This window comes from Mytilus edulis, chromosome 3 (genome assembly GCF_963676685.1).
Source record: "Mytilus edulis chromosome 3, xbMytEdul2.2, whole genome shotgun sequence".
NCBI lineage: Eukaryota > Metazoa > Mollusca > Bivalvia > Mytilida > Mytilidae > Mytilus > Mytilus edulis.
In genome coordinates this window covers 61,255,145-61,281,648 of record NC_092346.1, presented here as the reverse complement: position 1 = coordinate 61,281,648, position 26,504 = coordinate 61,255,145, and the positions used below count along the sequence as shown (strand labels likewise).

The 26,504-nt window shown below is 31.5% G+C and overlaps 1 protein-coding gene across 21 annotated transcripts in view; it reads right to left on the bottom strand.

The window, feature by feature from the left end:
- Positions 1–5,146: 5,146 nt before the first annotated feature.
- LOC139516980 (ninein-like protein) overlaps positions 5,147–26,504 on the bottom strand; it is a 62,270-nt gene continuing 40,912 nt past the window's right edge. For 18 of the 21 annotated variants that reach the window (XM_071307485.1, XM_071307475.1, XM_071307478.1 and 15 more), the window contains 15 exons: positions 26,154–26,344; positions 25,682–25,842; positions 24,760–25,162; positions 24,454–24,514; positions 17,559–17,749; positions 13,729–13,923; positions 13,176–13,331; positions 12,646–12,729; positions 12,345–12,455; positions 10,423–10,536; positions 9,147–9,233; positions 8,436–8,504; positions 7,964–8,162; positions 7,406–7,527; positions 5,147–6,132 (listed from right to left, as the gene is read on the bottom strand). In XM_071307485.1, coding sequence (XP_071163586.1) covers positions 5,944–6,132; positions 7,406–7,527; positions 7,964–8,162; positions 8,436–8,504; positions 9,147–9,233; positions 10,423–10,536; positions 12,345–12,455; positions 12,646–12,729; positions 13,176–13,331; positions 13,729–13,923; positions 17,559–17,749; positions 24,454–24,514; positions 24,760–25,162; positions 25,682–25,842; positions 26,154–26,344 — 2,333 coding nt within the window. In that variant the 3' untranslated portion in view covers positions 5,147–5,943. The remainder of the gene's footprint in view (positions 6,133–7,405; positions 7,528–7,963; positions 8,163–8,435; positions 8,505–9,146; positions 9,234–10,422; positions 10,537–12,344; positions 12,456–12,645; positions 12,730–13,175; positions 13,332–13,728; positions 13,924–17,558; positions 17,750–24,453; positions 24,515–24,759; positions 25,163–25,681; positions 25,843–26,153; positions 26,345–26,504) is intronic. The other 3 variants (XM_071307489.1, XM_071307488.1, XM_071307487.1) reach the window with 1 other exon arrangement.

The window sequence follows — 26,504 nt, the reverse complement described above, 5'->3', positions numbered from 1 at the left end:
ACGGTCTGGACCGTATGCGTACTTTTTCAAAATACGCATACGGTCGGACCGTACGCATACGGACGGTCTGACCGGTCTCACTCATTAGCGACAACAAGAATTTTAGCGACAACAAGCGTCAACAAGCGACAAGAAGCGACAACAAGAATTATTTTAGCGACAACAAGCGACAAGAAACTATTTAGCGACAAGAAAACATTTTTTTTTAATTAAAATTAATTATTGCAATAAATATTAAAAGAACATGCAAAAGAAAATAATTTTAGCGACAAGAAAGTTAAAATTGATAGAAAAAAATGAAACATTATTTACATAATATTTTATCATCTATTATGAATAACAGACAGTATTACGTTTAATTATTGTATTATGAGATTACTTTTCCTTGTGTTTTAGAACATATTATTTATCTTATAATTTGTTTTTTAAAACTCTTGTCGTGCAATATGTATTAAGCTCGCAAAATGAATTACTTGTGCATCATTGTCCTGAAAATATCAGTGACACAAATTGTGAAATACAAAGAACTGAAACCAAACAGGAGGAAAAGAAAATTGAAATGTGAATGTTTTCATCTTTTTATTTATTTATTGCCTCATTAAACGATATCTATCATGTTTATGCATATTGATTGAAGATGAAAGGAAATTAATGACAATCTTGAGTTTTCAACAGGTGTTCACTATTTACACACATATAGACTGTTTAAAAACAATGTAAAAACTGAACCGTATGTTTGCCTAAATATGGCCAGGCCGGAAAGACGAACTATGGCTCTGTTTCGGTCCGGTGCACTACCCCTTGCCTACGAGATCGGCAGGTACTCCAGGCCGCCTATTCCGATAGAAGAAAGACTCTGTGTGTTTTGTAACCTTGGTTATGTAGAAAATGAAAAACACTTCCTTCTTGAATGTGAACTTTATAGTGACTTACGGTATAATTTATTTTCCGAATGCTCTAAATATATTGATCACTTTAGCAATCTTGATATGGACGGTAAATTTATACAAATCATGAACTGTTCAAGTATCCAACACTATTTGTGTAAAATGTTACATAAGTTTTTTATTCTAATAAATAATTTTTTATATCTAATAAAAAAAAAAAATTTCTTGTCGCTAAATAGTCTTCTTGTCACTTGTCGCTAAAATAATTTTTGTTGTCGCTTCTTGTCGCTTGTTGACGCTTGTTGTCGCTTCTTGACGCTTGTTGTCGCTAATTAGTGAGACCCGGTCTGACTGATATTAAGAAGTTGGTCAAGTTATTAGATACAAATGTATATAACATATCAACATGACTTATATCTCCAATTAATATAAAAAGTTCAACAGCATTTGACATAAAAACTTAATATTCTTAGACTAACTATTTAAAAAGATCACGCTTATTTAATCTGTTAATCTCCCGGCTGTATTTTGCAGGCCGGTTATTCATTTTGCAGCTCAATATGTTCATTAAAATTGAAGATATCGAAAGTAAACATAATGTGGGAGGACAATTGTTTTAGAATATTTATGAACTTTACAAAAGAAATGCATACGCAAAGGAACATGCATTAACAAAACATGTAAATGTAAAAAATACGACGTACTTATTAGAAGCAAGTGTCACCTTCGGCCAGAGTAACAAAATAGAATTCACGGATATACAATTAAGCAAATATTTAATTTCAATTGTTCGCTTATTCACTTTATCATCTGCCATCTATTTTGTTATAATAACAATTTGTATAACTAAAAATAAAGATTTTGATAAATGTTTGTTTAAATTTAACCCATATGATCCCAAAACGTATGATCAGCTGGACCGTACGAGTATACATATACGGTCCAAATACTCATATGGTCTGGAACATAAGCATATATAAACAAGAATATGTCCATGGTACACGGATGCCCCACTCGCACTATCATTTTACATGTTCACTGGACCGTGAAATTGGGGTCAATACTTTAATTTGGCATAAAATTAGAAAGATCATATCATAGGGAACATGTGTACTAAGTTTTAAATTGGTTGGACTTCAACTTCATCAAAAACTACCTCGACCAAAAACTTTAACCTGAAGCGGGACGAACGAACGGAGGCACAGACCAGAAAACATAATGCCCCTCTACTATCGTAGGTGGGGCATAAAAAAACTTGAAGTTGAAACTATTACTTATAACAATTATAAATGTTGGATTTTTTTTGTACAAATCGTCTCTTAATGATGAAATTGATGTCAAGAACCAGGGAAATTTGACAGACGGAAACTTTGTAACATAAGACATCTGTATACAAGGTAGTATACTATGCAACATTCTTATACCTTCTAAAATATAAGGTTTTATAAAAACAGTTGACATTGTCCCAATCACTGGTTTAGAATCTCATTTTCTTGCATTTTATGACTTGCTTTCAAAAAAGGCAAAAGCCAAACTTCTCGATCTCATTACTAAAATTGTATATACCTTTTGTACTACAAATGTTGTCAAAAACAAACCGAAATATTACAATGAACCATTTGAATATCATCCTATTTATCACAAGCGTTTCCCCTGGCTTCCTCAAAAAAGACAACCAGTGGATCAGGAACGTAGTACTCTTTGTACAGTGCGAATGAAATATGATGTCAAACAAAAAAATCCAGATTTTTGTTACAAGATCTTAAGGAACTTTTTGGTTTATAAATTAAGACTGCTAAGAATAAGATTCTTATGTTAATAGAATTTTAAAGGTGGACTTTATCTTTCAATTAAGATTAAAAAACTGTTCCAACACTAGTATTTTTTCTTATGGATCTTTCAGCATTTTAAAAGCTTAATTGTGACATTTAAATATTCAATGCGAAATGAACACGTTCATTGTTTTTATATAAATAAGGCCATTAGTTTTCTCGTTTGAATTGTTTTATTTTGTCTAATCGGGGCCTTTTATAGCTGACTATGCAGAATGGGCTTTGCTCATTGTTGAAGGCCGTACGGTGACCTATAGTTGTTAATGTCTGTGTCATTTTGGTCTCTTGTGTACAGTTGTCTCATTGGCAATCATACCACATCTTCTTTATACTATTGAGAGAAAGGTAAGTTTACAGTCACAATCACATCTTGATCACTTCCATTTTGTATTAACACCACCTCTTCAAAGAAGAGGGTATACTAGTTTTCCTAGGTCAGCTCCTATCGCTGTCTGTCCATAAAACATCTCTTTCATTTTATCTCAGCTATATACAAGTCAAAGCTTTATGATATATCGTACCAAGTTTCGTCTTATTATTGTTATTCAGTTGTCAAGCTTGCAGAAAGCTGGACATAGGGATAGTGATCTGGCTGTGGCGACGTTAGGTAACTTCTTTAAAGTTTTATATTTTAGCAGCTAGAACTACTTGAATGCTTCATACCTTGTACATAGATTTTTGGTGTTTTTTTTCTAATACTTTATACAAAAGGTCAACTATATTTGGTGTTTGGAAATATATTTTGATGTACATGTCAGTCTCATAGGTTTTATTTCACCTTGACCTCATTTTCATGGTTCATTGCTCAGTGTTAATTTTTCTGGTTTTTTTTCTTTCTGTTTTTCCTAAATTATAAACAATAGGTCAACTATATTTGTTGTATGGAAGGATTGTAAGGTGTGTATGTCTGTCTGATCATGACCTTATTTTCATGGTTCATTGGTCAATGTTAAGTTTTCATGGTTACGTTTGTTTCTTAGATACTATAAGCACTAGGTAAACTATGTGTAATGCATAGATAAATTTTGTCTGGCATTGTTTATCTGACCTTGACCTCATTTTCATGGTTCACTGGTCAATGTTTAGTTTTCTTGGTTAAGTCTATTTCTTAGAAACTAAATGAAATAGGTCAACTATATTTGTTGTATTGAATGATTGTAAGGTGTACATGTATTTCTCGTTTGGTTTATCTCACCATGACCTCATTTCTTGAAACATGTTAAGTTTATTTGATACTTGTAACTTTGAGGTGAAGATTTAAAAATCAGGTTATGCAGATATACAGATGGACAAAGGACATCAAGACTTAGTGATGACAAAAGCTAACTAGGCCCTCTAAACCAGGTGAGCTACCAGCAAAATTCAAATAAAAAGAAGACATGTATAAAAGAAAATCACTGTTTTTTAAATTGAAGAAAGTATCTGATTTAACACACAAATTGTTGATTCAGAGACCTGGCTTACCTGTATGTAATTTTGAAAGTGTAATGCAAATGTTGAAATTAAAAAAAACAATACCTAAAAAGATATCTATGCAAAATATTCAAACTGAGGTTAAAGGCCAAATAATTTATGCCAATGCTGATACAATGGCACACCAAATATTACTGAAGTTAGTTTCATAATTGGCTTCCCTTGAAACTGACTTAAACACAAAACTTTAGCATGTAAACTAGGCAAAACTTTCTAAATCATAGATCATTACTGAGTTGGCAGGGCAAAATCATCTCCTTGAAATGAGTAGTCACAACGCTTATACAACTGCACATCCTATATCATGACTTATTATAAGTGGTTCTCTTAAACTGACCATACCACAAATTTTAACAAATTGATGACATCCCTGGCGATGCTGCCACTGAAAAGCTTCTCTTTTTGACTTTGTCAAGGCATGACAAAAAGGGTGTTTTCATAGAAAAGGCAATTTCATAATACAAAAAGTACTATAAAATTGAGAATGGAAATGGGGAATGTGCCAAAGAGACAACAACCCGACCATAGAAAAAACCAGCAGCAGAAGGTCACCAACAGGTCTTCAATGTAGCGAGAAATTCCCACACCCGGAGGCATCCTTCAACTGGCCCCTAAACAAATACATACTAGTTCAGTGATGATGAACGCCATACTAATTTCCAAATTGTACACAAGAAACTAAAATTAAAATAATACAAGACCAACAAAGGCCAGAGGCTCCTGACTTGGGACAGGCGCAAAAATGCAGCGGGGTTAAACATGTTTGTGAGATCTCAACCCTCCCCCTATACCTCTAGCCAATGTAGAAAAGTAAACGCATAACAATACGCACCTTAAAATTCAGTTCAAGATATACTCTGATTATAAACACATTTTTAGGGTCAAAATCACCTCCATTTACTTTAGGCATTAAATAAACATGTAGGCATAATTAAAAACATGAACACATTTAAATCATATTTTGCAATTTTATATGTAGAAAAGTTTCAGTATTCAAATATAAAATATGAATCAGCTTGATCTCTACATATTAAAATAACAATCTTTCCCATACACTCATAACTCTCAGGAGTAGAGGAAGATTATTCCATATCATTTTTATTACATTCAATATTAATGACTTTAATGAATGATCTTATAACATAAATATTCTCTTTACAATATAACATTTCATTAACTAACAACATTTTTTAAAATCACAGAAGATAAATAATAACACTTGTTTTAAATATTCAAAATAATTTAAGTTCAGAGGTAGCACTATTACAAAATGTCATTTTATGACAAACAAAGTGCAATGCATAATGTCATGCAAAGTACTCTCCAACTTGCAATTAAATATTGACAAAAAGGTCCATCCTCAAAAGGAATCGTTGAAATTCAAAATATGGATATACATAATTTCCTGACAGATCTGAAAAATCTTTGACACAGTAAAACTCATCATTTTAATGTTCCAGATCAAATATTATATCATTCCATACTGCAGAGGCAAAGGACTATGCAATTAAAGTTTCAGATGGAAAGATGAATGGACGGAGGAACAAACATGGCAAATGCAGTATACCATCCATTAACTTAGTGGGAAAATACTATTTTCTGACTACTTGTTTTATTAATAACAGCACTCATCTGCAAGGCACTATAAGTATTTTGATCTCAGAATCATGGCTCTGAGATTAGCACCATAAAATGAGTATAACTGCTGCCTTAAATACTGGTGGGTAAAGCATGACAGTTATCGTCATTTCTCACGTCACAGCGACATGATATACTTTTTTAAGCATCATTTTCAAAGCTCGACATTGGTCTTCCATTCTGTAACATCGACTGACAGCATCTTTCTTCCTCTCTTCCATGACACACAAAGCTTCCATGAGTTCTGAGTTCTCTTTATATAAATCAACAACTAACACATTTCTCTTTTCACAATCACCATACTAAAAATATAACAAAATGTATTTATCAATAAAACTTTTCCCTTTTATTGTGAACATAACAATCTTCTAAGAAATAGTGAAATAAGAAAATACATATGTAAAACTTCAAGGACACAAGCAGAACTAAAATCGTAATTATTTCAAATTTCTTTTTTTTATAATTTTTTCTACTATATATCTTTTCCTTTTTTCTCTCCATGATGTCTGTTGAAATTTCAGTGAAAAAAATGATTAAATCAGTTGTTTTTTTTATAAAGAATTGCTATTCCTATTTGTTCAGTATTTTTTTTTTACATATTTTGTCTAAAACAAAAGACTTAATGGAAAAGAAATAAAATATTGGTATTGAAAATAGAATATATTTGTTCCAGACCATATGAGTATTTGGACCATACGTGTATGCTCATGACCAAACAAGTATACTAATAGGGTCCAACTGTATGTGTATGGTCGACAATATGAGTATTATTCTCGTTTGGTTATTAACGGGAAGGACCTTATGATTATTTAGACCATATGGTTATTTTTTTTCAAATGTGTATAACAAATATTCCAATAATACAATAAACTTATCTAAAAAAACAATGATTGTTGCATAAAAATGTATTAATTTTATAATTCAAAATAAAAATTAGATATGGATGTTATAGTTAGTTTTCCTCGCTAATTTGTATTCTTGCATGTAGGCATAGAGCTTATTTGCATTCATACATCTTGGTTTTACATGATTCTTTCAGTTACACCTTTTGCCTTTTAATGAAAAGTTAGCCCTCTTAGCAGCTGCGTGCAGTGATACTGAGGTTGGCCATTCTGATGTGTCCACAGTGTTTATAAAAAGCTCTAGATCTCAAATATCATAATATGTCTGCAGTACACCATATTCACTAGACAACTTAAACAAATGGTGTTCCTTGTCAGTGACTTCTTTTGTAACAGTTCTTTAAGAAATTTTTGGAAGTTATCTTTCCAAGTTGACGCATTGCTATGACCATCGGTATAAAATGTGTTTATTATAGTTTTGACTTGCAAGTAAAATTATCTATGTGAAACTGCTTGTTTTTTATTTGGTTAATCTTATTAATATAATATTATAATAAAATTCCCTATATGATACGACAACTAGAAAGGTCATACCATATGAAGAGCTAAGTATTAAAGAAAACGTGTAACAGAGTGGTAATTACTGTACACGTATGGTTGGACCATATAAGTATATACCCATATGGTCTTACTCAAATGGTTCGGAACATACATATTTAGTATAATTATTTACATGATTTTTAATTTTCTCAATCTGTTCATCCAGCATCTGTTGTGTTAGTCTTAATTTCCTCTGTAATGAGTTCTTATCTTCCTCTAGTTCCTTAATGGCTTTCTTCATCTCTTCTTCTCTCACTATAAAAAAAATTGTTTTATAAATTAATTCAAATCAAAAATTTAATGAAAAGATTGATGATATCTAATAGCTTCATTTGTTTTTTAAAATTATATTTTAAATATATTTATAGAAAAGTTCTTTCATAAACATATTTTTCAACAAGAAAGAATGAAATAATAAGAAAGAAATAAAAAATCATATGGATGTGTCCATGTTTGTACTAGTTAGAATTCCAATTGAGAGACTTAATCAAATTTTTTTAGGTACTTTGTATCAAAGTTAATCATGTTTCACAAACAGTCTAAACAGTCAACAGCTTTTTCTATACCTTCTTTTCCAAAACTTGGAAAAATCATTTTTTTGTATTAACAGTCATTCAGTTAATTCATACTCTCTTAAACTCTTACACTATCTTTTTAAACCTGCACAACTTTAATTTTGGTCATAAATTACCTTTGAACTTTTTATTCTTTTCATTCTCTTTAGCTTCAATAAATTCCTGTAACTCCCTGAGTTGTCTTTGTTGGTCAACCAGATCTATCTGTAGTCGTGTAAAGTTATCTATATCTATACCATTACTGACATGGTACTTCTTCATCTCTTCTGCATGTTGTGTTTGGTTCTGGGCTAGATCATTGTTTGCTTTTACAAGCTGAAAACATATAAAATCATGTTATAATACTACACACAACAGAAATTAAATGAATAAATCAATTTTTCTTATTCTATTGTTCAATCTTATTTTATGATAATTGTTTTTAAAAAGCTTCTTAACAGTTTGAGCGCCTTTGAAACAAAAATATGTAATTGTCTATTTTTTTCAAATATGATTATATATTTATGCAATCCATGCATTAATCTACTCTATGGTTGCACACTACAGTAATAATTTCTACTGTCCAAATGATGTGATAATAATTCAAACCTTAGTACTGACATTCTCAAGCTCTGTCTCTAATCTGTCTCGCTCTAATTTTAGTGCCATCAAAATTTCCTACAAAGACAAAGTTTCATATTTAAATAAATAGCTTGTTGGTTAAAGAGTGACAGTGTTAATTTTAGTTTATTTCATTCCACTTTCAATATATTTTGTAGGACTCAAATATACCACATCAATACATATTTGAATTCAACATAAATGTCATAGGATATAATTAGATCATATCAATACAAATAGGTCATGTATCGTATCAAAATAACATCAACTAAATGTCATAATAACTTACCATGGCAGAATTATTTAAAACAACAAATGGCTACAGCAGATGCACAATAACATGACAGCAGCTTTATAATTGTAGACCGATAAACTAATGAAAAGTATGGAATAAGCCCTTTTTGGCCCCTAATTCCTAAACGGTTGGCTACATCATCCCCAAAAACAACACCAACCTTCCTTTTGTGGTATTGAACTGTATGATTAAATTTCATAGATATCTATACACTTTAACTAAAGTTATTGTCCAGAAACCAAATGTGTCTTTAGATGAAAACTATGACATCTGTATATACAGCAAAATGTTTTGCAGTCGTATAAAAAATTTGACTTTGAATGTTAAATATGTATTGTTCTGGTTGTTTAAAAAAAAAGTTTCCCATCATTTGTATCAACATGTTTCTGAAATCATCTACTAACCTTCTCTTTTTGAAGACCTTCAGGCTGATCATCTTCAGGAGCCTCAGTATTATTGTTGTTTTTCTCCACATTGTGATTGTATTTCTTCTACAAGTACATTAGATAACAATGTATATGCTTTATATATAGCCCAACTCTAATGGGATAGCCCTTAATATTTCTGTCTGCTATAAATAAATAACCTTTAAGGACTTTTCTTAAGGTGTACCCGGCAATATATTTAGAACCAAGAAATATTTTCCTGAAAATTAAAAAATTTAAACTTCCTTGAATCTATTAACCGCTTGTTACATTACAATAAAGTTTTAGATAAAATCCTGAAAAACAAGGAAAAATTTTGAGCAAAAAAATATTTTAAAAATAACCATATAACTACAGTAAAATTTCATAATCTATTCAAATGCATTAGGATTGTATAATGTAATATGATACAACATTTTCAATTTCCTTTCCATCAAGGTTATAATTTGACAAACCCCATTTGGATTTTACTTCTGTTAATTTAAACGTAACGTTTTTTGAAAACTCTGGATATTTTACACTGCACTTAATAAAATAAACTGTTGAAATTACAATGTAAAAATTTTAACATGTAAACTATGCAGCACTGTTACACATTCAATGATCTTCAATGTTAATAAACCATGGTGATGGGTGGGGGCATTTTTCAATAAATATGAGATGTGTGAATGCTAATAAAGCTGCATACCAAATATCATTGACTCACCAACTAGAAGTTCCACTTAAATTGAACTAATCCCAACTTTAAACATGTAAACCAAGCAAAAGTTTTAATGTCAATAGACTATTACTAAGAGGGTACAGCCAAATAATTTTCATGAAAATGAGAAATTCCAGAGCTGTAAAACAACTGCGTTCCAAATATTATTTACTTATCTTTAAACTGACCTAAACACAAATTTTAACATGTAAACTATGTATAATTTTCTCAGATAAGAGTCCATAACCTAGGGGGGAGGGGGATTAGACCATAATCAAGGGAGAGGAGCCACTATCATAAACTTAAATCAGGGGTCTGGGGGAGACACTTATTTCCTGTAAACAGTGTTCGGTACCTTTCTTTCCTCCAAATGTTTAATCTTTATACAAAAGTTAAAAATTAAACTATATCACCAGTTTTTTACTTTGCAACAGTTGCACTTTGTGCTCTTTCCTTAACTTAAGAATTTGTTTCCTGTTTATTTCCCTTCAATTTCAAACCCTATCCACTCTTAACCCCAGCCATATAGGTATTAATATTCCTATCAAATTTTACCTGTAATTTAGTAAGGTTCTCAATTTTATGGTCAACATCAGTTAATTTTTGATGTGCAGAATTCAAGGAATCTTGTAATTGTTCTCTTTGTTCTACCAATTCATCGATTATACTCTGTGCAAAACAACATGTGCAAACAAAACATAAAACAGTGCTTTTAACTACACATAAACATGTTAATAGTTCACAATTAGATCTTATGTTTTCATGAATTGTACTAGCTGTTGAAAAACTAGGGCACTTAATGTTGAGTTTTTATGTAATGATTTAACAATGGCAGAGTACTCTTTTTCAAACCAAAAAGTCTCAGATTTTTTGTGCCACAATGTCTTTTACAAAATTGTTGTTGAGAGTAAAATATCTTTTTAGGTAAGGTGGCAGTTTATATCACCTCCCCCCCCCCCCAAAAAAATAAAATAAAAAAATAAATAAATAAAATAAACATAAGTAAAAATGTGATTTTTGGTTGAATACAGAAAGGTCAATTTTGAAGTGTCATTATATGTACATGACATTACTGCATCAAATCTGCTGCTTTTTCTTTTTTGTAAGAATACAATCTAAGTTGACCCCTACTTATTTGCCAGCTAGTAAAAATACATGAAAACATAAAAATCTATTTAGATCAAAAATAAAATATATCTGTGGTTTAAATTGTGATGCCCTGGTAAGTAAATTATTTCTTACAATAAACTATTTTCAGTTTAATAATTATAGAAATAGAATCATTTTCAAAACAGCATGGACAAGAAAATTTCTTGACGGTCTCAGTTATCATATCAATTGACTGTGTCAGATTAGCTGAATGTTCGTCTGTAACACACACTTGTCATATCGTGCGTCTAATAGACATTTAAACTGTGGGGTCGCCAAATATTCTTAATGCCTAAATCAAGTAATATGAATAACTAAATGTTAAATACTTAAACTTTCTTTTTTCTTCTTCTCGTGCACCTGCATGTACTTTACTATTTTATTCTATTTAAATACCCATTGGAAAGCCTCTGACAGATTGAGTGATATTCACTGCTATCGATAGTCGATGACAAACTAGTTAAAGGTAAATGATTTAGAATTTTGACCAGCATAAGTATTGCCGTAGTCCATGCTGTTGTGAAAATGATTCTATAATAAATATACTGTAAAAGACAACAAAAAAATAGGTCAAATCAGATAACCATCACCACAAATATATTTCATTAGGTGACAGAAAGGGAATCTTAGAAAAATATTATCTGTGTTGACATTTTATAACATATTTACTAAAAGGTTTCAACATAAAGAAGAGATACACAACATGGGGGTAAAACAAAATAAATGGTGGTCATGTAAAAAAAAAACCAGAACAAACATATTGATTTTACATACTGAAATTTTGTTTTTTACATTTTAAAATTTGAAAGATTTGAAATTTTTACTTTATAAATCAAATTTTTTTTTTTAAATAATTTTTAAACTGCAAATTTTTAAAAAATTTAGTGCTTCATATATATGTTTTGGTATTTTGCAAGATAAATGTATATGCTATTTGCTTAGAGTTAATTTTAGGCGCTTCTTTTTATTATTTACTGCATGCTGCATGCCTTGTTTTATTTGTTATTGCGTATCTTTTTATATTCGGTGAAAAGCTCATTAGAGCTTATGTTTGTATTGTTTGTCAATATGCCGACTCCAAATAAAGTTTTACTTACTTACTTACTTAAATTAAGTTAAATGACTAACAAGTAAATATATGAATGTTTCTTGTCTGCATATTGAATCAACTGTTTATAACTTTATGTTCATCAGCAATTATTACAGATCAGAGAATATTTTGGAATGGTAGATTTTTTGGTTCATTTTAAGTGCAAGTTCCCATGCAGTAAAACAACAGACTTAAACATGCAAAACATCAAATACACATTGACACAACATAGACCTACCTGTGCATGTGGAGGGATGATTTTAGTTTTATAGGCATCTAATTGGCCTTGCAGGTTATGTATAAAGTCCTGTTGTTGGTTACATTTCTTTTCCATGTCTTCCAGTGAAGTCTGAAATAGAATGAAAAAGAATTTTCAAAATACAACCATGAAATATAAATAAGCATTGACTATATTATGTGATTCCAAAGTTGAAAAGTAATCCAGTGTTATCAATTTTTATTTAACATTTTCAAAAAGCTTTCAGTCCCCAAGAGATGACTTCTCTAGTTATGATTATCTTTAATTAAAAAAAACTCACTTGTAATTCTAGCATTTTTCTGTTTTCTTTTTCTAAGTCTGTCAAATTTTTCTTTAACATATTAATTTCCTCCTCATAAGCAGCCTGTAAATCAATACAAGATAAGAAATATGAATGAAGTCAGATAAAATGCTATCTACTATACAACTATAACTTATTCTATAATATGATTTGCATAATGTATTTTTTTTAAAGAGACCATTTAGGACAAAACAGAGTAAAGATTTAATGGGAGATAACTCATGATACCACAAACTTAAACATCTACCATATAAATTATATTAGTTCACAGTTAATGTATTGTTATATTTGAAGGTTTTGAGGTCAAACAAAAGAAAAGTAAAAATGGAAAAGCAAATATTTTTTTTCCATTTATTTGTTCACAAAATATAAAATCACAAAAAAAAAATCCAAAAAACTAAAAACAATGATATTGAATCGATAAAAACTGGTACCACTAGTTCAAGTACTTTGTTAGCTAATTTACATATTGATTTGATTATATTCTTTGAATTTATACATTATCTTACCTTATCTTTGCCTGATTGTTTAGCTGACTGTACAAACTCTGTTTTAACAGCTGATATTGCACCATCTTTTTCTACCTTTATTTCTCCTATCCTCCTCTCCATTGCCATCTTAGTTGTATTTAGAGTGGACTGTAAATCTTCAATTGTTTTATCAGCCTGGAATAAAGAGAGTTATGTTATTAGAATCAGAAATAAATTTGGTTTAAATCTTTAAGTTTAGATTTAGTTATGTTGTTAATATAACATTGCCTCAATTTAAATCAGCTGAGTTGAAAATGTTTATTACAATCTATAATACAGGTCCATGGAAACAACAAATCATACAATATATTTTTCTTTAAATTCTATATACATGCTGTTGAAATTCAAAAAATAAAACTACATGTTTGTTTTTTTAAAATATTTATCAAATCCATTACAAACATTCAAAATCTCAAACATGAGTATTGGAGGTTTCTGATATTTGAATGATTCAGAAAAGCCTTTTTTTTTTAAGGCAAACATTTTTTGAAGTTGCCAGTTAATCATTTCAATATAATGTAAAATAACATACCAGTTTTTTCTCCCTTTGCAGACTGGTAATAGTTTTGGCCATTTCGTCTGTCTTTTTACGATTGATTCTATTTTTGTCTATCTCTCGCTGTGCATCCTCTAACTCATTCTGGTACATCTCAGACTGCTGCTGTAGTTTACTCCTCTCCTCATCAAATGCTTCCTTTACCTGTTCCATCTGACCTATTATTTCCTCCTGAAATATCAGTCAAAACAAAAAAATCAATTTTTTAATGTATTTTTTTTTTTTTACTGTTGATTCCTTATTTTTTCGTTGGATACCAACTTTTGTGGGTTTTTAAGGAATAGGTATAACACACATTTAAGAGTTCATCAAAGTGACATTATTCTAGACTTGTTTAGATTTTAGCAACACCACAAAATCAAATATTCATAAAGGAGTAGGGGCTTTAATGGCCTAAAATGGCCCCAGATTTACAAGATAATGAAAATTCTAACAGAGCAGATTTTTCTCCATAAATTATTAGAATATGAGTAAATGATTTAAAAAAAATGTTTTTATTTAATTAAAAAAGGTTCAATGACGTCACAATGGTAGGTGCAAATGACGTCATAATTGGGAAAATAAGCAAAAATACCGAAAATTTGATGGTTTTTCTAAATTTTGACCACCGCACCATGCTTGCACCAATTAGAAATTTTAACATTTTGACAAGTTCATACATATCAAACTTCGGATAAAAAATCTTTTTGGTGCAAGGTTGGTGCGATAGTTTATTTTATATTTTTCATAGCCAAGCGGAGCAATAAAAAGCTGAAATTTGCCGTCCAAATTGGACCTTTTCATCTGACAAAGTTTAGTTTATACATTCTTATACCTATAGAAACTTATTTTTTTTGTTTATGAATGTAAAGTGTATTCCTAATTATATTTCCGTAAGTTTATCTAGTTAAATTTCTTTAAAAAATCAGACAGCAATAGACTTCATGTGTAAGGGAGTCAATAACAATTTTGAGGACAATTGTTTTAATTATGAAATTTTAGATAGACCATCAATATAACAAAATCTGTACATTTCTGATGTTTTTGCTAATTATAAATTCAAAATTTGTTGTTTGAATAGGGCAATCTTCCCTCTCTGATATTAGGGTCAGATCCATGATTTATGTAACGAAAAGGGGGGGGGGGGGGGGGGGGGGGTATTTTACTTAAATGTCAATAATTGGCGAGAAACAAGAGATTTATTTCGAAATGAAACTACCTATGTTCCAATTGAATGTGTCTTTGTGGGTAATGTGCATAGAGAACAAGTTCTATAAAATTTTATGGTAAAAAAACGGAAACAGCATAAGGTAGACTATCCATATATCCGTATAAACATGTAATCATATATTATTATATAAGTACATCTGAGCCTGTGACAACTCTACAACTGATTTATTCATTGGATCACCAGCAGTGATGGTTATACATGGCTATGCACATTATGTATATACAACTCGTCTAAACATCAACCCAACAATGTAAGATCTGTAAATTTGCAAATGTATATATATATATATATATGGATAATTCATTTCCATGCATAGAAAATAGAGCCTGAAGTCTGTAAGCATACTACATGTCTGTTACCTTTTTAAAGGTTAGGTTTTGAATAGTTTTATAATCATGCGTAAAAATGAAGTGTAAATTTTAAAATGTGACCCGGCTTTGTTGTTAAGCCCTATTTGTGGGCATTATGTTTTCTGGTCTATGCGTCTGTTCGTCTGATTGTCCTTGTGTCTCGCTTCAGGTTTAAGTGTTCGGTCAAGGTAGATGAATCTGACATTAGACTCAGACTTTTTTTGAAGTAAATTTTACTGTGTGTATTGAGTGTTTAATTTTTTCCTACTTTGCCTAGAGGTAAAGGGAGATGGGGTTTGACTTCGCAAAAAAACCATGTTTAAATCTGCCGATTTTTTGGGCCTGTCCTAACCTAGGATTTCCTGGCCATTGTTAGTCTTGCGATTTGGGCATCCATGTAATAAAGACACATTCTTGTTTTCAATAATTTTGACGAATATATAATGAATATTGTCATGATGATCAAAGACCAAGTCATACGACGCTAAGATTAGTGAAGGCGAAACTGAGTAAACTAATCACATTGACAAAAACTACAATAAAACAAATAATATATATATATATATGTAATGAATATAGAAAAAATCTAAGAATACAGATTTATTTGATATAGTAGCATGTTCCATTTTTTTTTTTTTTTTTGGTTTTTTTTTTAATAATTAATCAGTTTATTGCACTATTCGTTGTTAACAAATACCCTAAAAGGTACAACTATCCCAGATAGGTATATCCCTGTGTGTGAATTATCATGTGAACCAGGGGATTCACAAGATAAACTTATTATAGGTTTCAAAATGGTTAATACAATTTTTTTGTTTTGTAATTCTATAGAATGTAACGGTAATAAGTCTGGACGACTGAAATAGATAATAAAAATAAGATGAATTTGGAAAAGTCAACCCTAACGATCCTTTACATAAGTCTAGAGGGGGTGGGGTTGGAAGGGGGGGGGGGGTACTTCAATACTTAATGTATAGGGGTGCCGCTGTTTTGTCACCTCACCCAGTTTAACATTTTAAAAATATATACCTTTTCATAAATTGCGTAGGAAAAAAAGTTATATCATATATATCTGATAGTTTTCTCAACTTTTCACTTATTCAAGCTTAAAAAGGTGTAAATAGAAGTGCCCCCCTTCAACCCCAACCCCTTCTGGAAACATAACTACTGTCATGGAAATACACTGACTTTTGAAAACACCCTCTAAGGCATGTGTCTGTATCTATTTTTTGAAGATAATCAGTATTAAGATTTCTAAGCGCTAAATGTGTCTTGTCTTTATATTATTCTTCTTGTCGCTGATAAGTGAGACCCCACCCAGCATCAGATGCACAATTTGTATATATCAGCAATACCCGGTATTTTGTTTTGTTTGTTGGTGTTTCAATATTGCTTTCCCCCTTAGTATTTACCTTGGAGTTTGTTTCTTTTTACAATTTACACCTTAAATTGCCTTTCTGTTTCAATATATTTAAAATTAAATCTTGTAAATAGAAAACAAATCGCGGTTGCCATGGGCACAGATATGTTGCTAGGGAGAAACAACAGTGAATTGGCAAAAATGTGCAATTAATTATGTAGTATTTAAATAGTGTACAAGTGTAAAGTTCACTGCATGCTAAACAGGTTCAATTTCAAATATAGATATATTTAAGCTGTATAATAATCATATTTGATGAGTTTAACTCCGCCATTTTAGTGGTTGCTAGGCAACAGAATAAACCAGCTAGACCCAAAATTCGATTATTTTCAGAAGGTCTATGGTATAGACTTACAACATGACAAATTAAATGGAATTTGGGGGTGGGGCCAAAAATGGCCCTTATAGCCCCTAGTCCTTTAAATTTTTCATCAATCCATAAAAACTGGAACCCACAAAAACTAAATGAATCTGCAGTACTTCAGAACAAGAGTGTTTTACTTTTTATGCCTCTGATTAATAGACAATTTTTATTCAACACAACCTCTAATATTGTATGAAAATAATTATATGCTGGTAGAATTTACTGGTGGATAAAACACAATGTGTTAGGAAACATCCAAATTTAAACAAATAAATCCAAAACTTAAAAAACCAAACAGTTGGCAGTTGTTGTAAATCCTCTATTCTGATAACAAAATTAAGGCTTAATTGAAATTTATAGTGATCAACTTTAAGCATTTTCAAAAACAGATGCAAAGTGGTATCTACAAAATTGACGGATTTGAATTACAATCTTTATATCAAATATTTCTGATCAGTTTACCTCTAATTCCTGTCTAATTTCTCTGGCAATCTCTTCTTGCATTATTTCTCTATCCTCCTCAAACCTCCTGCCGATTATCTCCCTTTCTTCATCTGTTTTATTCTGTAATCCCTCAATTGTTTGTTTCAGTATTTTAATATCACTTTCATATCGCTGAACCACATGTTCATGTTCTGACTCATACGCATTACCTAAAATATTCAATTTGTGATTCCTTATATAAATTGATAATATCATAATATACTAATTGTTTAAATTAGGCTGTTAGTTTTCTCAATTGAATTGTTTCATATCTTTTCAGTCGGGGCCTTTAAGAGTTGACTATAAAATATGGGTTTTTCTCATTGTTGAAGGCTGTACAGTTGCCTATAAATGCTTACATTCACCTCATTTGATCTATGGTGGATAGTTGTCTCATTGACAATCATACCACATACATATCTCTTTATTTTTATATAGTATGTCAAAAGAGGAACCCTTGTTATGAAATTCTCTCCTGCTGCGTTTCTGATGTTTCACAAACATACTCTTGCTTACTATGAAAAATCAAGTAGATTAACAGCTATATCTCATTTCAAAAGGGACAAAAACAATCTCATAGTGGAAGAATCACTCAGTATTAAACCAATCACAAATGATAAGGTTGGTAGGAGACAAGTTTACAGAATCAATTTATACAAAACTGCATTCTCTGTTGAAGCAAATGGTAGAGAGATTAAGGACTTTATTAAAAATGACCTACATGAAATTTTAAGTACATTACCATCTGTAGAATTTTTAAACAATATGAACACAGCCATACAAGATTCATGTCAATCTTTCTTGTCTGATCAGGACTCTACCAATTGGATACAATCAGATAACATTTCTTCCCATTCTGCAATCGTACCTACATCCAGTAGAGATGAAAATGATCCTCTCCTGACCAATTTAAACAGAACTCAAAATTTGACATCAATTGAGACAATAGTAGCAACAGATTCTACCCAATCTCACAAAAACTGTGCTAGTTGCTCTGAGAACATAATCGACTTCGAATTTATCATGTGTATCACTTGTGAAGAAAAATTCCATTTTCAATGTCAAAACATAACTTCTGATCAATACAAATCTATGAGTATTGATGAATTGGAACAATTCAAATGCACACAGTGTAATTCGTTAATAAATGACCTATCCATCTCAGAAATAGAAACAGATCCCGGAAACATGGTTCAATTTACTGGTTCCTCATGCTCCCCAGATACTTTGGTGAAAACAGTTCAGATAAACAGAAATCTTGAAAAATCTCCAAAATCAGACCCTTATTGTGGGAACTCTAAGGACATGCAACAAGACCATACAGGAAAACAAGTTCATACTGCTCAACAACAATCAACTAATATAGGAGCTCTTAGAAACAACTCTTCTCCAATTTTGCAGACAGATAATAACTCAATAAAACAACCTAAACAAACTGGACCAAAGAAACAAAAGACACTGAAGCAAGATGATTTAAAATCCAAACTCGCCGTAGCAGAAGCACATATTGCCGCTCTAGAGAACACCATACTAGATAATAATAACTTAATCAGGAACATGAAACTGACTCAGCTCGGTCAAAATGATTACCACCAAAATGGACCTGACCTTCATAGTTATAGACAGACTCCATCATCAATCAGTGCTAACTGTTCTAATTGTCACTGTTCACAAGTGGATAATAGAATCAGAGACCTTGAGCGGGAAATGTCAAATTTGAGACTTCAACACCTTGAAAATCAATTCTTCACACTTAGACAACAAAGTCAAAACCTAGTCAACCTGCAAGCCACAGCACATATGAACCAACAAGGCCCTGTACATACAATACACTCTCAACATGTTGTTCAACCTTCTCCAACTTCAGTGCAAAACCATTGGTTACAACAACCAGTTCATCCCTTATTCAACCAGACAGTTCCAGCTCCACCACCTTATATGTTTAGACAACCAAGCAGAACTCAAATGGTACCGTCACAAAACATACCAAATAGTCATATGCAAGCCCAGCATCCACAAATGATATATCATAGAGCTGCAGTTGCAACACAATTATCTCCCTTGGATAGTAATAACAGTATTGCTGTCACTCCATCAATTCATCCTCATTCTCAAACTCACCACTTGTCCTCTACTCAAGGAAAGGTACAGATAAACACATCTAGTAATAAAATTGTACCAGAGCTTATTACAAAATCTTGTGTTTCTAATGACATAAGTAACAGTTCATCAGGAGATAGTAAAAACAGTTTTGCTGTCACTCCATCTACTCATCTTCATTCTCAAATTCACCACATGTCATCTACTCAAGGAAAGGTACAGATAAACACATCTACTGATAAAAATGTACCAGAGCATATCTCAAATTCTTATTCTTATGCTCCTAATGTCTTAATTAGTAACAGTTCTACAGGAGATAGTAAAAACAGTTTTGCTGTCAGAAAAGAAAATGGAATGAAAGCAAACCTGAATGTTCCTTCACAAAGTGGTCCTCCTAGAGATTCACCAAAACCATACCCTGAAAATCCGGATCCCAATACCATATTAAATTCCTCAAACTCAAATAGTAAAAACTGTTTTGCTGTTGAACAAAGGAGTGAGACAATGATATCAGAAAATTGTTCCGACACAGTAGGATTGCCACCAAACAAGAATGTTCAACACATATACAATCCTTTTTTAGACAAAGGTCAAACATTCCTCCTGGACCCAGACATAGCAGCCCCTGTGACAAGAATGATATAACCTTAGGAAAATCAAGTCCGCTCCGAATTGTCTCTTTCAACATTAAAGGCTTTAATTCCAATAAAAACTACTTTGATGAAATTCTTGATAAACATGATATTGTACTGATACAAGAACATTGGCTTTTTAATTATGAAAAAGAATTATTGAAACAACATCATTCAGATTTTATAACTTTCTCGAGACAAATTGATGATAATGAACCCTTATCTCCAATCAGTAGACCAAGAGGCCATGGAGGTATTGCAATTTTGTATAGAAAATCCATGTCAACTATGTTTTCTCAACTTCCTGATGGAGATAACAGAATCCAGGCTATCGAAATTTCAACCACAAAAGACCCAATATGTCTTATAAATGTATATCTCCCCTCAAGAGGTACCGACAAAGGTCATGATGCTTATAGAGCAGCTTTGGACATCTTAAAAGAATTACTACTAAAATATCAAAGAACTCATTCAATTATTATCGCCGGCGATTTTAATGCTTCATTCCATAGACAATACAAGGACACTCAAGATGAACTGTTTAAAAACTTCTGTAAGGAAAATCAAATAGAGCTACCATCTAACTACCCTATAGACCATACATACCATCAAGGTGATTCAAAATCACAGATAGACTACATTCTAACAAAATCTAGAGAGAATGATGACGAGTCAACTGAATATATGCAGGTGAAAATCTTAAGAGAAGGCCACAACACATCAGACCATTATCCCGTCTCCGCTGAATTTTCTGTTAGATTACGGACCGCTCAAAAACAACTGAATGGAGATATTGTGACTAAGATTAATTGGGAAAAGGTTGACAAAACAAGTTATGAACAAAATTTGAAGGAGGAACTAAAAGATAGAAAGTATCTGAACATGAGAACACCTTACGGTATTGAACAAGCTACAAACCAGCTAATTTCTGGTCTTACTAACGCTTTAAATTTGAGCTATCCCCGTAGGAAATCCAAATTTAGTAGAAAAAAGAAGATCAGCTGGTCTCCACAACTTGCTAAAGCTGTGGGTCTGTCAAAAAAGGCATTTTATCTGTGGAAAAAGGTTGGTTCACCTCCTTCGAAAAATAATATCTACAACTTGAAGAGACTAGAGACGAAACGTTCAGTCAGATCAATACAAAGGCAACAAACGGCTGACAAAAGAATTAAACTACATGAAGAAATTATGATGGCTTCAGATAGGGACAAGGATCTATTTTTTCGACTTATTAAAACTCAACGGTCTTCTTCTTCTCAGTTCACGCACACCCTTAGAACTGAAGAAAAAGAAGCATCAACTCCAAACGAGATAAATAACGTCTTCAAAGATCACTTTGAAAAATTAGCCAAAACCAATTCAAATCCTAACTTCAACATTGGTCATGATAATCTTGTCAAGCTAGACATGGAAACCATTATCAACATCTGTGAAAACCAAGAAATAACAATTCAACCTGTTACCTCAACAGAAATCACCAAGCGTATTTCAATATTAAAAAGAAAAAAGGCTGGGGATGTAGAAGGTTTAACTGCAGAACATCTAATTTATGGTGGAACAGAGTTGACTGAATTCCTAGTTACCTTAATTAACAATATATTCTATACAAAGCATGTTCCTGAAGTCATCAAAAAAGGTCTGCTGACCCCTGTCCACAAAAAGGACAAAGACCCTACTATACCATCCAACTATAGAGGCATCACAGTCATTTCCATCATTTGTAAGATTTTGGAGCTTTGTATTAGAGCTAGAATCGAGGGTACACTAAATAAACATCAAAACAAGCTTCAGAAAGGTTTCACTAAAGGTGCATCATCTATTAATATTGCTCTTCTCATCTCTGAAGCAATTAACGAAGCCAAAGATAAAAACGAGTGTCTCATTCTAATAACTCTGGATGCAGAAAAAGCATTTGACGTGGTAGACCATATACACCTATTCTGGAAATTATATCATCAAGGAATTAATGGAGCTACATGGTTACTAATTAAGGAACTATATAACAAAACAACTACACAAGTTAAATCTCAAGGATATATCTCGGAAACATTTGTGAATGAGCAGGGAGTCAAACAAGGTGGAATTCTCTCTGCCAATTTTTACAAGGCCTATAATAAGAATATCCTCGATACTCTTGAATCCACAAACATAGGAATTAAAATTGGAACCAATTATGTGGGTTGCCCAACGTGCGCAGATGACATAATGCTATGTGCTGGCTCAGAACATGATGCCTCAACCCAACTACACATCATTGAAAACTGTACCAAAAACGATCGGGTAAAGATAAACAGCAAAAAGACTGAAATTCTAATGATTAACAAGAAGAATAAAGATATAAATCTTCAACTTTTTAATGAAAAAATAGACGAAAAGCAAAACATTAAACATTTAGGAATTGAAAGACAAGAAAAAAATAATCCAAATGTAGAGAATAGAATTTCTGTTGCAAGAGCTACAATGTATTCCCTATTAGGAGCTGGATTACATGGAATAAATGGTATAAATCCACTATTATCGTATAAACTATGGCGGACTTATGTTATACCAAGAATGCTCTATGGAATTGAAATTCTCAACATTACTAAAACCGATATACAAAAATTAGAAGCTTTTCAGAAAAAAACTTTTAAACAAATTCTATCCTTACCACAAAGAACTGCAGATGCTGCTATCTATATCTTACTCGGAGCCGAATCTATTGAGCAACTCGTACATAAAGCTGTCATTTCCCTATTTCTAAGAATATCAAAAGATCCCAACTCAATTGAGTGTAAAATTGGAATTAGACAGCTAGCTACAAAAGATGATAAATCAAATAGTTGGTATATAAATGTGGACAGAACTCTCAAATCTTATGATCTTCCATCCGCACATGAGATTATACTAAATCCTGAGAAAAATTGGAAACGATTGACTCATGAAGTTATAGACAAAACCTGGAAAAACAAATGGACCGAATCTGCTAGAAGCAAATCAACACTCAAATATATGGAAGTAAACAACTGGAACTTTAAAAAACCAAACTTCTGTTGGAGCAGTGTCAGAGATAATAAAAGAGATGTCAGCAAAGGGATAATAAAATCCAGGATACTTACAGGAACTTACAAAACCCAAAGTATTACCAACCGATTTGACGGAACAAAATCTGCAGAATGCAAATTGTGCATGGTAGGACCTGAGGATTATAAACATTTCCTAATCAACTGTGAAAGTCTGAATTGTGTGAGAAAAATCCATCAAGATAGACTAAAATCCCTACTAGAGGATAATCATATCCACTATTGCAGTATAATTGATTCTGATGAGGATCTTCTAGAATTGTTGGTTGACTGTTCTAGGAACGACCTTATAACTGTGCCTCAGCAGAGAGACTTAGAACGAATCTGCAAAGACTGGATCTATGCATTGCATGCTAAAAGAACCCAACTTTTAGAAAACAAATGAACAATCAGTTGAGTTCTGAGCTTAAACTACAAGTGGCTGTCAGTCGTGGGAATGTAACATATAACAAGTATTATACTACTTTGTCTATATACTTAATTAATACTAAGTAATTCATAGTTAAACCATAACTAGAGCATATGTATTAATTACCCCTGTAAATAATCTTATAGACCCAAATTCTATTGACAAACTCTACTGTTTTACTTAAAACTAATTTTTACAAGTCTCTTGTTTTATTCATATCCCTTACCATTTTACCTTTTAACTACATATATTTAAATTTATCAAGAAACCATACTAGTCCATAAATTTAACCAATTATTAGTACAGATTAGTAGTTCCTTTCACTTTCCGTTGCTACTGAAGAGAATATAAACAACTGATAAGATTACTTTTATCCATTTTATAATTTTAAATGTATAGTGTACATACAAGTTCCTGTTTTAACTAATTTTTAGTTTTATCCTATTCTAACTGTTAATATTATTTTAAATTTTAACCAGTAGATAAAATTTTAAACAACGCAATTTTAAAAATAAACAAAATTTTTAAATGCGGTGACCCTGCAGATAGGGTGGACTTCCAGAAGAAGAAGAAGAAGTTACAAGTACTAGCAAGAGACAATTATATGTCTTAATACAACTGAGACACGCAAATCTTTGAGTGTTCCTCATTAAGGTAAAATGAAAACTTACAAAGTTGGTCTTTCAGCTTTTTGTGAGATTTATCCAAGTAAGTTTTTTGTTCTTCTAGCTTCTGAAATATAAAAGAATACCTTTGTAGCATTATAGAGTATAATATGAAATGAAGTCTCAAACAAGTATTCACTTTAACTGGTTAAGATGCACCATAGAAAAGATTTTTTAGTTCCTTATAATTTAATTATTCTCTCTTCTTATTTACAGTTATATCTTGGTAGTTATTCTTCAACCAAAGTTCATTGTTAGATAACTTTGCTTATACATGTAATACATTCATTCAAACTCCTAATATCAATTTACCTCTTCTAGTATTCTCATATGATCTTTTTCTGTTTTTCTCAGTTTCTGTTCAAACCTTTCCTCAAGACTCGACTTCTCCTCTTTTAATTTTTGTTCATATTCTTCTCTCTGAGAATTGAGCTGTATATTGAGTTCTACTTTCTCTTTCTCAAGCTGTCTGAGTGCTGTCTCTGTATTGGCGAGGGCTGTTTCCAGCTCCTCGTTCATCTCCTGTTGATGACATTCCATCTCCTCCTTCATGAAGTTCACCTGTTCCTTGAGTTCAGAGTTCTCCTGCTGCATTCTCTGGAAGGCTGAGGTAGGTCCTGTCAGGTACGTCTCCAGTTCTGACTTGTCTTTTTGGTACTCAGACTTCACTTTGTTCACATGACCATCTAGTTCTGCCTGATATCTTGATTCAATACTGTTAAATGACATACAAACAAAGCTTTGAAAAATGTAACACATGTAATACCTTATAAAAATAAATTGTAATTGGACTTATTAAGCTGTTATCCTACATTCAGTTCTTTTCTATCCAATTAAAGAGGAATTAAAGGGATTAAAGTTTACAGGTATTAACCTCAAATATATCTGTATTCCCTGTAAGAATACATTTTCCTGATACCAAACTTTGAACAACAAACAATAATAAAGAGACAAAAATGTTATCATTATTGTTGACATAATTTTTAGAAAAAAAATTGTTAACCATTTGAATGATAAAAGACAAATGTCATCTTGGCCTAAAAACAACTTTAATAGCAAAAACTCACTTCAATGGATATAAATAAAGTCCTGAAGGTGTGAATAATTACTTTTTTGTTTAAAATTCAAGAAATCAATTCAAAGGAAATCCATGACTGCAATATGAATATTACTTCCTGTAAATGGGCGTATTAAAACTAGAACAATAAGACATGATAAAAGTTTCCTCCTCTACCTGTCTTTTTCTTCTTTAAACTGCTGCTTTAGTAGATTGATCTGTGACTCATATTTCTGGATCAAGTCTTGTTTCTCATTTACATATTCTGTTTGTAATTCTTTTTGATGCTCAGCTAACTGGTCTAACATTTTCTTGTTAATTTCTTGTTTCATCTTCTCCTATAGTGGTAAAGAAAATATTTTCATTTATCTCTACTGAGCTTATAAATTGTTGCTATTCCAATGAAGCTCTATAACACTAAATAAGCAATTTCCCACTGGTGTGTCACTTTTTTTATATATAACTTAAATATTATATTTCTATCTACCTTAAATTATTTTCAGTTAGAGACCATAATAAAATTAAATAAAATTATAGTCAAATAAAAATTGCTATCTATGGATAATTCACCCTATGACAGTATTTTTCTCAAATATCACTATCATCAATATCCAGTTACAGATTACTGAATGAATTTATGTTAATTTACCTGATCATTTTTTACTTTCTTTAATAAATCTGCTTTTTCCTGATCTTGTTTTTCTTCTATCTTTGTAATTTCCATTTTATAAGCTTGATCTATTTCTTTCTTCTCTCTATCAAAGTTAAGTCTAGTATCATATAACTCTCTCTTCAGTACATCAATATAGTCTCTGTCATTCTGCATACTACTACACACACCTGAAAAATAATTAAACCAAATTTTATTGGCTTCTATGTTGGGAAGATAAACAAACAATTTTTTGGTTACATGATTGCACATTGATATTTTTACTTTATAATAACTTAAACTGCCAGATATATAGTTATCAGGTTTTCTACAGATTTAATATCTGAGTCA